Genomic DNA, 12,144 nt, shown 5'->3' on the forward strand with positions numbered 1-12,144 from the left:
GATCCCACGATTGACAAAAGGGTCTTTCCTGGCAAAATTGTATAGGCATAGATAAAAATGTCCATCAAATACCCGTGGGACTTGGAATAAAGTAAAAAAAATTCCATCTCACACGGCATTAAGTCTCAGGAAACATGAATACACGCATGCAGAAAAAAGAAAAAAATATATGGGTAGCGCCGTATGTATGGCAGCTCGCTTTCCCCGGGGAGAAAGCAGCCCGAATTTCCATGAGGGTAATCTCACTGGACCGTAAATCTTATCCAATCCAATCCAATCCAACTCACGCTGACAGCGGCCAACTGGATACAAATCCAGCGCGCTACCGACTGAGCTACATCCCCGCCTAGCTTCGTTGCAACACTTGGGACCGATTCCAAACTGGAGTCATTTGCCGGTTGTTGCACAATCACTCCGAGGCGCTCCCATGCAAGTGTAACAAAGTAAGAGCAGCTGCAAACTCAGTATGACTGAAGCTCTGATATTACCATAGAGATATTCATCTTCTTGCCTGCGCTGAACATGTTGGAACTTCTTCATGTTTGTCTCTGCCACTTGTGATGTAACCAACTCAGAGTCCTCCCAATGCGCATAACGCATGCGTTAGCACACTTCTTGGTCATACCGTATTTGGCCGTACCTCCTTCAAGAAAGAATATAAGCTTTGTTTATTTTCTGTACAAAGTTTCCCTTGAGCGCAAAGATGTTGCTGAATAATTGTTTTGGAGTTGGATGTTTGTACATTATATCATTACGTTTCCTGCCAAGATTCCGCAATTAATTGATTCAAATAGTGAGTACCATTCAGAGCTACTTTCCCCCCAAAAATGTCAGTAGTTCATAACGATGGAACCTTACAACAAACATTGTACTAATTACAACGTTTCCTGCCAAGATTTCGTAACTGATAGCCTAAAATAATTAGTAACACTCAGCTAGTACTACTTTCCCAAAACAATCGTCAGTAGTTTCATAACGATTGAACCTTACAACAAACATTGTAATAATTACAACGTTTCCTGCCAAGATATCGTAATTGATAGCCTAAAATAATGAGTAACACTCAGTACTACTTTCTCAAAAAATCGTCAGTAGTTTCATAACGATGGAACCTTGTAACTAACCAATGGATTCCCTGGAGATCTGGAGTGCTAACAGGTTGTGGGTTAATTGGTGGCCCCCGAAGAGGTGATTATTTTCCGGGTAAGGTGGGCGGGGGGGGGGGGGGGGGGGCTTCTGGAACCTCGGAAATCCGCCTTGATCCAGCCCTGCGCGTATTCGTTTGTGTTTTACTACTTTTGAAAATTAAATCCTTTTTGTTGTGTTCTGCCCTTTTAATCAAGAGTTGGGACATGCACTATTTAATCATCAAACTTATTCAGACAACATGTCCTTATTTTTTCTTATTTTGTTTGTTGTGCCTTTGCGTATATTATACCTAACTGTATTTTATTTCGGGTTCTCTGTCCGTCCAGTATCATCTAATCGATTAGAACATTTTTTAGCTGGTTTCCCTCATCGATGGACTAGAAAAAGAGATAAAACTGCGTTTGCTGTCTTCAACAGCAGACTCTCACTTTGTTTGGTTACAGTTCTGTAGGATACATTATGCGACAAAAACTTCAACATCAATCGAGTAATCGAGAGGAAAATGGAAGAACGTGATGGTACCTAGTACAGTCGACTCCGGTTAATCGGCCACTTTTGGGATTGACTGAATTATGGCCGATTATCCGAAGTGGCCGATTATCCGAACATCGCATCGGGAAGTTCCTCAGAACAAAAATATTGGATGTTGGAAGTTACTTATGGTAGCGGAAAGCGGAAGTTTCGTGCATTGATATACGTGCTCTACATGTCTCCAAAGAATGTGTTCAGTGTCACGTCGTCTGCTTCTGTTTGGCACTGGCATGTTTCCTCACTGCAGCACAGACAACGTCCAGGCAATGCAGTTCTTCTTCCCCGAAGGAATTTTCCAGGGCATAGACGCTCAGGACTTCAAGTACGTTTTTCGCAGCCACTGATGTGATGGGTGGCTGATCTGGTTCTTCATCAGATTCCTCTGTTTCTGTTTCTCTTTCTGTTTCTTCTAGTCTTGTTTTTTTTCCACAGATGCGTTCCACGATGTCTTCCTCATTCAACTCGCCTTCCACACAGACGATGTTGTCATCTATATCGTTGAAGACCTCCCCGTAGACGATTTCTTCTGGCAATGAAAAATCCTCGGGGTCTTCTGTATCAAAGTCCATGAGAAGGGGTCGGCCAGGACGAATGAATCCACCTTTTTTAAAACATCCGCTAACAGTAGACGGTTTTACCGAACAAACATGATCGCATCAAGAACGTTGATCTTTGAACTGACGTCACAGGCTGTGGCGTTGGTTTCCAAAAGTCCTTTTTCTTTGTGGTTTAGGGTCATCTCGATAAATTCCTTCCTGTACAGCGTTTTGAGATTCTTGAGGTGGCCGTTTAGCCGATGTGCAAAGTTTTCGTGGTGGCCGATTATCCGGATGGCCGATTAACCGGAATTGACTGTATATATACAATCGGAAACATCGCATACTGGTCGCTTTATGGCTCTGAGGAAAGAATGGGGAAGGGGGAGGGTGCGTAAGTTTATTCAGGAATAGTGTGAGGAATTCCCTGTAGTATCTCTGGTTTAGTCAAACTCCTTAACCAAACAGCAGGTTGCCCTTTCGACAAAGGCAGTTTAGCAGATGCCGTGTGTTCTATACTCAAGCTGCCTTTGGCTTAGGCCTAAAAAATAGGTGTGGTACAGTAACCCGACCTACCCTATTTTTAGGGGCCGACCCTATAACTTTTTATTACATTTGTCAAAAAAAAACCCACAAAAACAAGAAAACGAGTGCAGAAAACGCAATGAAAGCGAAAGCGCTCGAGTCGCACACTTATTTCCCTGTCAAGTAGGTTTAATTTGTACACATTAGAAAAAAAGTTTTAAAAAAAGTGATTTCCTACCTGCCTACCCTATTTGTTTTGGCTAGGTTACCTTAACCACACCTTTTTTTTTGGCCTTAGTGTCAGTTGTTGAGCCATGGCCAGCCAAGTTACGGAAGGATGTATTGACAGCCTGCAGCTCTTGAAGCAGCAGTTATCACCACCATCAGGTAAACCCACTGACCACTGATTGCTAGTTTTCAGGCCTACACCTGTCTGGCCCCCTGGGTTATTCTGCAGATTCTGTACATTGGTCGTAATTAACGTGAACATAGTATAAAGCCTAGTAAAACAAAACACACAAAAACACTGGGAATACGGCACAAATTGTACTAGTTAATAGGAGGTTGAAGAACTTGGGTCTCATTTGTTTTTAACTAATAAACGTGAGCGGGAAACGCACAAAAAGTCGTTCGCAAACGGCTATGCCATCATAATAATGCCTAAGTCCAGATCATGATGGTACCAGTTGATTGGTGACTGCAACCGTTCGAACTTCTCAGGTCAATCGATCTGTGGAAAGAATTTGTCAAACCAGACTTCAATTCTTACGTGGGACCGGTTGATAACTTTGATTAATTCCTTGATAACTTTGATTAATATTATTGTATGGCCAGTAACAAACCAGAAATAGTGGTTAACGTTCTCCCAACTTGACTCGAGAAAAGCAACGTGTATACATATACAAAAACATGTTCTTAAAGGGCAAACATAACCGGCATTCGGTTTCTTAATTACTTCTCTTAACATAACCATTAGCTGATAACTTGTTAAGAAGGAAAATCTGCGGTCTCAGAAAAGTTGGTTACTTTGGTTACTTTACTGCTTTATAAACTAAAAAAACGTTTTTGTTTTCCTTTTCCCCTTTTTGCTCTTCTCCAAATATCCTTCCAATCTCCTTCCGTTGCAGGGTGTTTCGTATTTCCTCCTTGCCAGTCGGAGGCGAAACAAAGCAAGAGAGATAAAACAAGTGCCAAAATCCGGAAGCTTCGCAACTATCCTGTGTGTCATCAAGATATGCGAAGAGTTTGTCTGTAAGCTGCGTGAAAAGGGTTCAAAGGCGGAATGCCCTTTACCGTAAATGAAATCCGTTTCAAACTGCTTTACTTCCTGTGTTTTCATTTTTCGGGTATTTGATTTGCTCGTTATTTAGGGGATGGGCCCCTAATATGGACCCCTTTTTGTTTATTGCTGATAGCTAGCTTGTTTTCTTGCGAAGAAGTTTCATTTTGTGGTTGGTAGTCCTTCTCTCTTAGTATAACCGTTAGGCCTAATTAGAGTGAAATAGCTTTGATAGACATTCAGCAAAAATTAAATACAGAAAAACTCAAAAATGGTCCATATTAGGAGCCTGGGCGCCCAATATGGACCAGTGAAGCGGCCTTCACGAATCACTGTAAAAAGCCCCCTGAACTTCAAAATAACATGATACAACTTAGTGTGCAAATCAGACAAATTCAAATATGCTTTAGATTTAGCTGTTTCGGGTTGATGAGAGCATTATTTGAAGCACACCAGGAAACTGAAGAAGCTTATCAAAAACAGAGTAAAAATAAGTGAAATTATCAACTTCCAAAAAAAAAGACTATTTGTTATTTTTTTTTGAAATCTCGAGGGCTAGTTATAGGTTATTTTCAGCAAGCTTCTTAATGAATTAATTAAAATTGCCTTTAGCTTTTTTTTTCTTCGATTTGTTGAAGGTGGTCCATATTAGGGGACTCACACATACTTTGAGGTTTTGCTATTAATTTTTGTTTGCAGAAGAAACTCGGGGTACACATTGCTAAAATGTAACAAATACGGTCTTAGCTGTCATATATAGCCATTTTTGTGTGATAAAAGCTTTGGCTGTGGACAGAAACGAGTCCGTTTTAGGCGGCAAATTTAGAGTGAACACTGCCAAAAGTGAAAAAAAGCGAAAAAGCCTAACGGTTTTGAGGTTTGTGTTTCTGCAACTGTTTTGACATGTGCAACTTATCCAGAGAGGGTGAATAAAGCGAATGAAATTGTTTTGAGCGCTCTAGCGCCGTTAGTTTGTCAGAACCGGAGGTGGTCCATATTAGCAGAGACTCTACAGTCTCTGATATTTTTTTATATTTTTTTATTTTTATTTTTATTTTTTTTTTTTTTTTTTTTTTTTTTTTTTTTTTTTTCCTTACACCTGTTCCTTGTCCCGGTGTGCTTTCACGCCGCCCCGTCCCTGCACTCGCTGCTCCATCCACATCTGAAATTCGTTCCGCTGCCAGACCTGTCGATTTTACAGACGCTCTAGGGAGGGATGTCGGGTCGTTGCGGTAGGCTACCCTCGGAAGATGACACTGCACTTCTGCTGAGTCACTTCGACGGTGTTCAGTAGTGGGTCTGTCCCGAGCTAACGGACGCAGCCCACTACCTACTATGCCCCCTACTAACGACATTGACTGCTAAGTCGCGGAGCCAGACTGAGTGAGGGTCCCCTCCAGAGAGCAGACCGCCACCACGTCCCTCCGTCGACCCCCCAGAACGTCACACGTTGAAGACTGACAGCAGAAGTACTATTCAGGGAAGGATGGAACAGGAACACTGAGACCAAGGTCACCATGAGAGCTCCGGGCATGAAGGGCCACAAGAGCAAGGACAATTTATAATTTTGGATGATTAATGAGATGAGGATGATTATAATGATGATGCTATGGATTTCCAATTTGGTTTGAGACTACGTGACAGGGCAGCACTCTACGCTTACTGTCATAATATATCCTGGTGTCAATCAGGCCCGAGAACTGCCGCACCTGCGGTGTTGGTCAGGTATACAGAACCTGAGCACCCTCAAAGTCGCATTCGTTAAGTGAATGACACTCGGCTGTGTGATTCCAGCCTTCCCATAGGAACCATAGCACTTCCACTCTGGGTAGGAGCCGACCGTAGCCCAAAAAACCCACATGACCCTGATGGTCTCTGATATTAGGAGCCGGTCCATATTAGGAGCCTTTCCCCTACCTAGCCCGATTTTAAAACAAAACTGTTTAACTTTATATAGAACCCTCCCCTCTCTCTCTCTCTCTCTCTCTCTCTCTCTTTCTCTCTCTCTCTCTCTCTTTCTCTCTCTCTCTCTCTCTCTCTCTCTCTTTCTCTCTCTCTCTCTCTCTCTCTCTCTCTCTCTCTCTCTCTCTCACACACACACACCCCTCCTCCCACCACTCAAATCTTCAACCAAGGACGTACCACTCCAGACTCATAGCGTACCCCGCAGCTCAGGAAGTGAGCTTAATAAGTAAAACTTAGCCCAAGTGTCTTACGAAAAGAAGAACGTAGATTTAAAACAGAATGCAAACAAGAAGGGCAAAGCCCATACGACTCACATGCTTGACCTTGACCTTTACATGACCTTGACCTTCAGGGTCAAGGTCAAATAACTAAACCTAGCAATGACATCATACACTAAGAACTGCTTTACACATTTTTCCTACCAAAATACATGTGACCTTGACCCAAGGTCAAGGTCATCCAAGGTCATGCAACACAAAGCTGTTAATTCAAGACATAGGAAGTACAATGGTGCTTATTGGCTCTTTCTACCATGAGATATGGTCACTTTTAGTGGTTCACTACCTTATTTTGGTCACATTTCATAAGGGTCAAAGTGACCTTGACCTTGATCATATGTGACCAAATGTGTCTCATGATGAAAGCATAACATGTGCCCCACATAATTTTTAAGTTTGAAACAGTTATCTTCCATAGTTCAGGGTCAAGGTCACTTCAAAATATGTATACAATCCAACTTTGAAGAGCTCCAGTGACCTTGACCTTGAAGCAAGGTAAACCAAATTGGTATCAAAAGATGGGGCTTACTTTGCCCTATATATCATATATAGGTGAGGTATTCAATCTCAAAAACTTCAGAGAAAATGGGAAAAATGGGAAAAATAGCTGTTTTTTAGACAACATTAATGGCCCCTGCGACCTTGACCTTGAAGCAAGGTCAAGATGCTATGTATGTTTTTTGGGGCCTTGTCATCATACACCATCTTGCCAAATTTGGTACTGATAGACTGAATAGTGTCCAAGAAATATCCAACGTTAAAGTTTTCCGGACGGACGGACGGACGGACGTCCGGACGTCCGGACGGACGGACGGACGACTCGGGTGAGTACATAGACTCACTTTTGCTTCGCATGTGAGTCAAAAAGGACAGGGCGAACCACGCGGGTGGCACCGAGTGGCTTGGAAACATCCCCCGAGTCTTTTGCTTTTTTCTAGTTTAGGCGTAGCGCTGGCACCGGCAGTCCTAAGACTAAAGGTAGGGTGGATGGTGGTGAGTGAGGAGAATGGAGGGAGAAATGTCTACTGTGCTGTTGGCGGTTCGTATGCGGGGCTGTGCACAGTAGTACGCCATCGTTAGAGCCTGATATAAATTTGGCGAAGTCTTCTTCACAAAGCTCGCTGCACACAGCTTTGGCTTTGAATTTTTTTTTATAAAACGACGTCGCAAAGTCATATTCAAGCTGAATTAAGAACAACCTCCACGGCTGTACAAAGCGCCTTAGTTCTATACAGATCCTTATTCTTGAGAACACACCGCGTTGTTCTGAACCATCTGTCCGATTTTTGCTCTCACCGCCGTGGCACCGTCGTCGGAGTGCTACGAATAGATGCCAAGTAGACAAACCCTACAGATTCAGGGATTGCCTGCGGTATAGTCTTTGGCCTGAGTAAGTTGGATCAGGTGTTTGGCACGAGCAACACGCCAGCTACATTTCTTTTCGCGTCTACTCTCATTATGGAGCAGTACAGCTGAAGGGGTGTGCGGAGCTACAGACATTTCATTGTGAAAGGGGGGATATTTTGGTGGGGGCGGGGGGGAAGGGTGTTTGTCAAGGCCGTTTGGAAACGTTGACCCCACGAAGAATGTTGTTTTTAGCATCAAAACGTTCCTGTTCTTATACATTCCTGTTCTTATACATTAGATGTAGGCCGACTTTGTTTTTGTATTTCAATATTCCAATATGTAACTATTTTTTAGTCTGTCTGTTATATTGATTTCAGACTGAAACGGTTTAAGCTTTTGACACCAGCTGACCATTTTCCTGGGTCTACAGCTCTGAAATAAAATAAACATCCAAAACGGAGGAATTGAAAGAAACCTAGCGGTGAGCAATAAGTCAAATGAGACTCAACTATAATAAATTCGAACCAGACATTTTTCTTCAGTTCTGTCAATAGGGTGTGTGTACACAACCATACCAATAAAACCCTTTAACCCCACTTCTGGAGGGGGAAAACAATAGAAGCAGGGCTGTTCAATAAACCACGCACAGCAAAACCTTCACATTGTTAACCCTTTTCAAAGAGTGCCAGGTAGAACTGAAACCAAATGCCCCACTCGAGGGTCTCACAATTTCAAGGACAAGCAGATTGAAGAACTTTCTACATCTTGTTGCTTCATGGGTACCCGTCAGATTTCCAGGACAATGGCTAAGGTGTAATCAACATATTTTGATTTGCACCCCACATGTTGTTTTGTTGTTGTTATTGTTGTTGTTGTTGTTTTTATTTAATTTAAGCTCCCTGTGTTAGTGTGGTGTTTCTAGTACGGAGTTAATCGTTGAACGATATGTGTGGTTCAAGTCATTTCGGCGTTTCCTACCTTTGACGGCATTGCCATTGTGCGTCATCAACACCTCGTGACGTCCTTCCACCTTTGGCTGGTACTCCACGCAGATCGTGCCGTCATTGTTGTCGCGCACGCGCGGACCGAGTCCGTCATCCCCAGGCATGTTCTGCAAGTGACGTCAAACAACATATTACATAGAGTTTTGTTAGGGTAAGGGTGAGGGGGGAGTCGACAAGACGGGGTAAGGGATGATGAGGGTTTAAAGTGGAGAAGGAGGTAATTTGACTCCTTGTGCCTTTTTGCCTGGAGGAAAAAAATGGATTTGCAGCAGCCGCTTTTTCCTTTAATTCGTGTCTTTCTTTCCGTTGACAGGAGTGAATCGCACACAGTTCAGGAGTATTCTGTTTCCTTTTTAGTAAGGACAGACATGGGTACAAGGGCCGTGCATGGGTTATATGTTTCAGTGTTTGTTAAATAAGTGTGCTGTTGTTTAAGTTCAAGTGCGATTACTTCTGGGGGGCATCCGTGTGCAATTAAAGGATGTGAACTCCTGTGCAAAGGGAAACTGTGCATGGGGCATACAAGGTGGAAGCGATCAATCAAACTAATGAGACAATAAATTAAGGCTGCGGTGCAGAACATTAAACAAATAAAGGTTACATTCTTCAGATATGTGCTGAGTGCAAGAAAAATGTTAAAATATTGTGAAGGCCGATGACGCCAGATATGCCAGTACATTTCAACAGATAAGACAAGACAAATATAGCAGTACTAACCGATGGTCATATACGTATTCCTTCGGCAGCATTGTGTAAAAGAGTGCAACTTATTCTTCTATGGCTAAAAAGATAAGCAAATACATTCTTGAACTCAAAAACAAAGACTTACTGGAGCTAGATTCTAGGGAGATCAGCAAACTACAGTAAACAATCTACCAAGTTACTTTAAGTCCAAAATAAGGCAAAATTAACACAATAAGTTGTGTATCTATACGAGCAAACACCATGTGTCTTAAAAAGCAGAAAAAATGCATTCCTTTAACGATTGAACTAATATCAAAATCTGTTAAAAAAATAATTCATGCATTTTTATACCACTACCAAAGAAAAACGGGAAAGTGATATTGTTGTTGTTCTTTCTTTACTTTGGAGACTAGAGGTACGAACAAAGTGAAAAGTAAACTTTTACAGTATACGTCCTCAGCGTATTGATTCTAAAACTAAAGAAACTTGCATAAGAAGATTTAATTGTGCATGCTCCATTGTAACAGTTTACATAACATTTAACACATTATTCAAAAGAAATCGACACCATATTTGCGTAAAAACACTTGACACCAACTGACTATAGGTTTGCGATTACAATTTGAATGTCAAATACACGTTTTTTTAAATGAATTGCAGTTTTGTTTTTCTGAGTGTGTACAGCTTACGGTACATACTTTCACCGCTACAAATGGGTCCAATTGACAAAATACAAACTGACAAATATTCGCTATGATTAAAGAAAATGTTCAGTTGGTGTCAGGTATTTTGAATTTGACGAGAACGTGCTGTACTTACCTACCAGAACCAAAAGAGAGAGCAAGCATCAATTAATGCTGTGCATGAACTCAAAGCAATAGTTTCAGAAATCATCAAGCAACGCTACTCTAATGCTGATTCTATTTGACGATAGGCTTCACTTATAAACTAGAAACAAAAGCAATAATAACTTGATGCACTTTTAAGCACAAATAATGCCCGTCTAAAAGCGTTACATGCTGCTGAACTTTTAAAATCCACCGACGGTGTTTAAAAAAAGCAGAACTGAAAAACAATCAAACTATTAGTGTGCAATCGCATAAAGCAATCAAAGCCAAATTCGATGCGAAATCACTTCAAAGATGTATGAAGATTTTTCTTAGAAGGAATTCAACTGCACCATGTCACATTTTCTATTCTATATAAACATAAAATATATGAAAAGCCATGAAAATACACCAGAAACAATATCAGAAGTGGCTGATTTGCTTGTACCGGTAATGGATAACATCACGCCAAATAGGAAGATATGGATCGCTAGAAAATCGAGGGAATGGGTCGGGGAGTTAAGTGGAGGAACTTTGGGAGAGGTAAGGTTGGCAGCAAAGTGGGAAGACGTATAATCAAGACTGAGGAGGAATTGGCATTGGCTTTGGGATGGTCTCGGCATCGGGACAAAAATAATATATATTGTAAAACAAACAGAGCGTGGAAGGTTATATACACATACACAATTGATCTACACACTTTTCTATAACTTTAAACAACAGACTCACACTGGAACGATGAAAACCCATGGGGACAACAGCCAATGTGGTCAGTAAGTCTTACCACCGCTCTAAGTGCACTCATATGAAATGACAATAAGTTCGCATGAAGCAGTTGAAGGCGAAATCTAGTTTGCTCTGCCATCAGTTTTGATATTCATCTTAGCACTTTCGCCCTCTTCTTGTAGAATGAACTATTGTAACCATTTGTTATCCACCAGAGAAAGATGTTAGGCCTGGCAAACAACGTAATAGTTTATTTTTTCTCCCCCTTCTGTTTCGTTCAAATCCCTACAATGTCGTAGCACCAATAAAAGAGAACTAAACACTCTATGAGAGGAATAACAGAGTATTGACGCTCACAAATATGTATTTACTATCTTCTCTAAAACGATTACTCCTTATCTGGTGGATACATTTTGACCTTCTCGGAGAGCTGTTTACGCGTGCATTTTTGTGTGTGCGCTTTTTTCTGAAACAACAAAATTGTGTTCCAAAACTGTTCTACCTTTCTAGGTAAATACTCATCGCAGCCGAATTTTGTACTTTAATCCATTTCCCAGTTCGTGCACACTGCCAACGCAACACTTTCCTCACCCCTTCAACACAAAACAAACAGCTAGGGAATCTCTCCATACCTCCACGTTGTTTTATTTATTAACCAGAGGCATCTCTATACTCCCACCGTTTTTGGTTTTTTGTTCCCTTGGTTGTTGTAGTTTTGTTTTGGGTGTAGTGTGTGTGTGTGTGTGTGTGTGTGTGTGTGTGTGTGTGTGTGTGTGTGTGTGTGTGTGTGTGCGTGTGCGTGTGCGTGAGTGCTGTTTTCAATCACACTAGCAGTCTATTCCGGCTTGTTGATTGCTATTCCAAGCTAGTGATTGCTTTATCTTAACACAGACATTGCTCCAAACAAAACAACGCATAACTGAAAAAAATTTTTACAGGTGAGAGAACACTGTTTTTGTCAGAAATGCCTTAATTGCAAAGTAGACGCGTGTGTTAACAGAGCTTCGTGAAAATTTGAATGAAACCAGCTCAAACAAATACTGATTAAGTGTTACATCTGCGGAATAATACAGTCAGTTATTAGTCATTTGGACTGCCATATTTTCAAAATACGCACATGTCTACACGGTTGAAATAAAACAAACAAAAAAACACAACTTTAATTTTGAACGTTTGAAAGAGTTGATTTGCCTTTACGGGAGTTCTTTCTACGAGATTTATATCTACAAGAAAGTTTCTGAATCTTTACTTCCACATTCATCTCATACACCCTCCCTCCGTCCCTTCCCCCCT

At 41.4% G+C, this 12,144-nt stretch overlaps 1 protein-coding gene across 4 annotated transcripts in view; it reads right to left on the reverse strand.

Annotated features, from left to right (window-relative positions):
* The window catches only part of LOC138959706 (filamin-A-like), a 76,672-nt gene that overhangs the window by 39,834 nt on the left and 24,694 nt on the right, over window positions 1–12,144 (reverse strand). For all 4 annotated transcript variants that reach the window (XM_070331296.1, XM_070331295.1, XM_070331298.1 and 1 more), the window contains one exon: window positions 8,589–8,721. In XM_070331296.1, coding sequence (XP_070187397.1) covers window positions 8,589–8,718 — 130 coding nt within the window. In that variant the 5' untranslated portion in view covers window positions 8,719–8,721. The remainder of the gene's footprint in view (window positions 1–8,588; window positions 8,722–12,144) is intronic.

The sequence above is a fragment of the Littorina saxatilis genome, linkage group LG2 (assembly GCF_037325665.1).
Source record: "Littorina saxatilis isolate snail1 linkage group LG2, US_GU_Lsax_2.0, whole genome shotgun sequence".
Classification (NCBI taxonomy): domain Eukaryota; kingdom Metazoa; phylum Mollusca; class Gastropoda; order Littorinimorpha; family Littorinidae; genus Littorina; species Littorina saxatilis.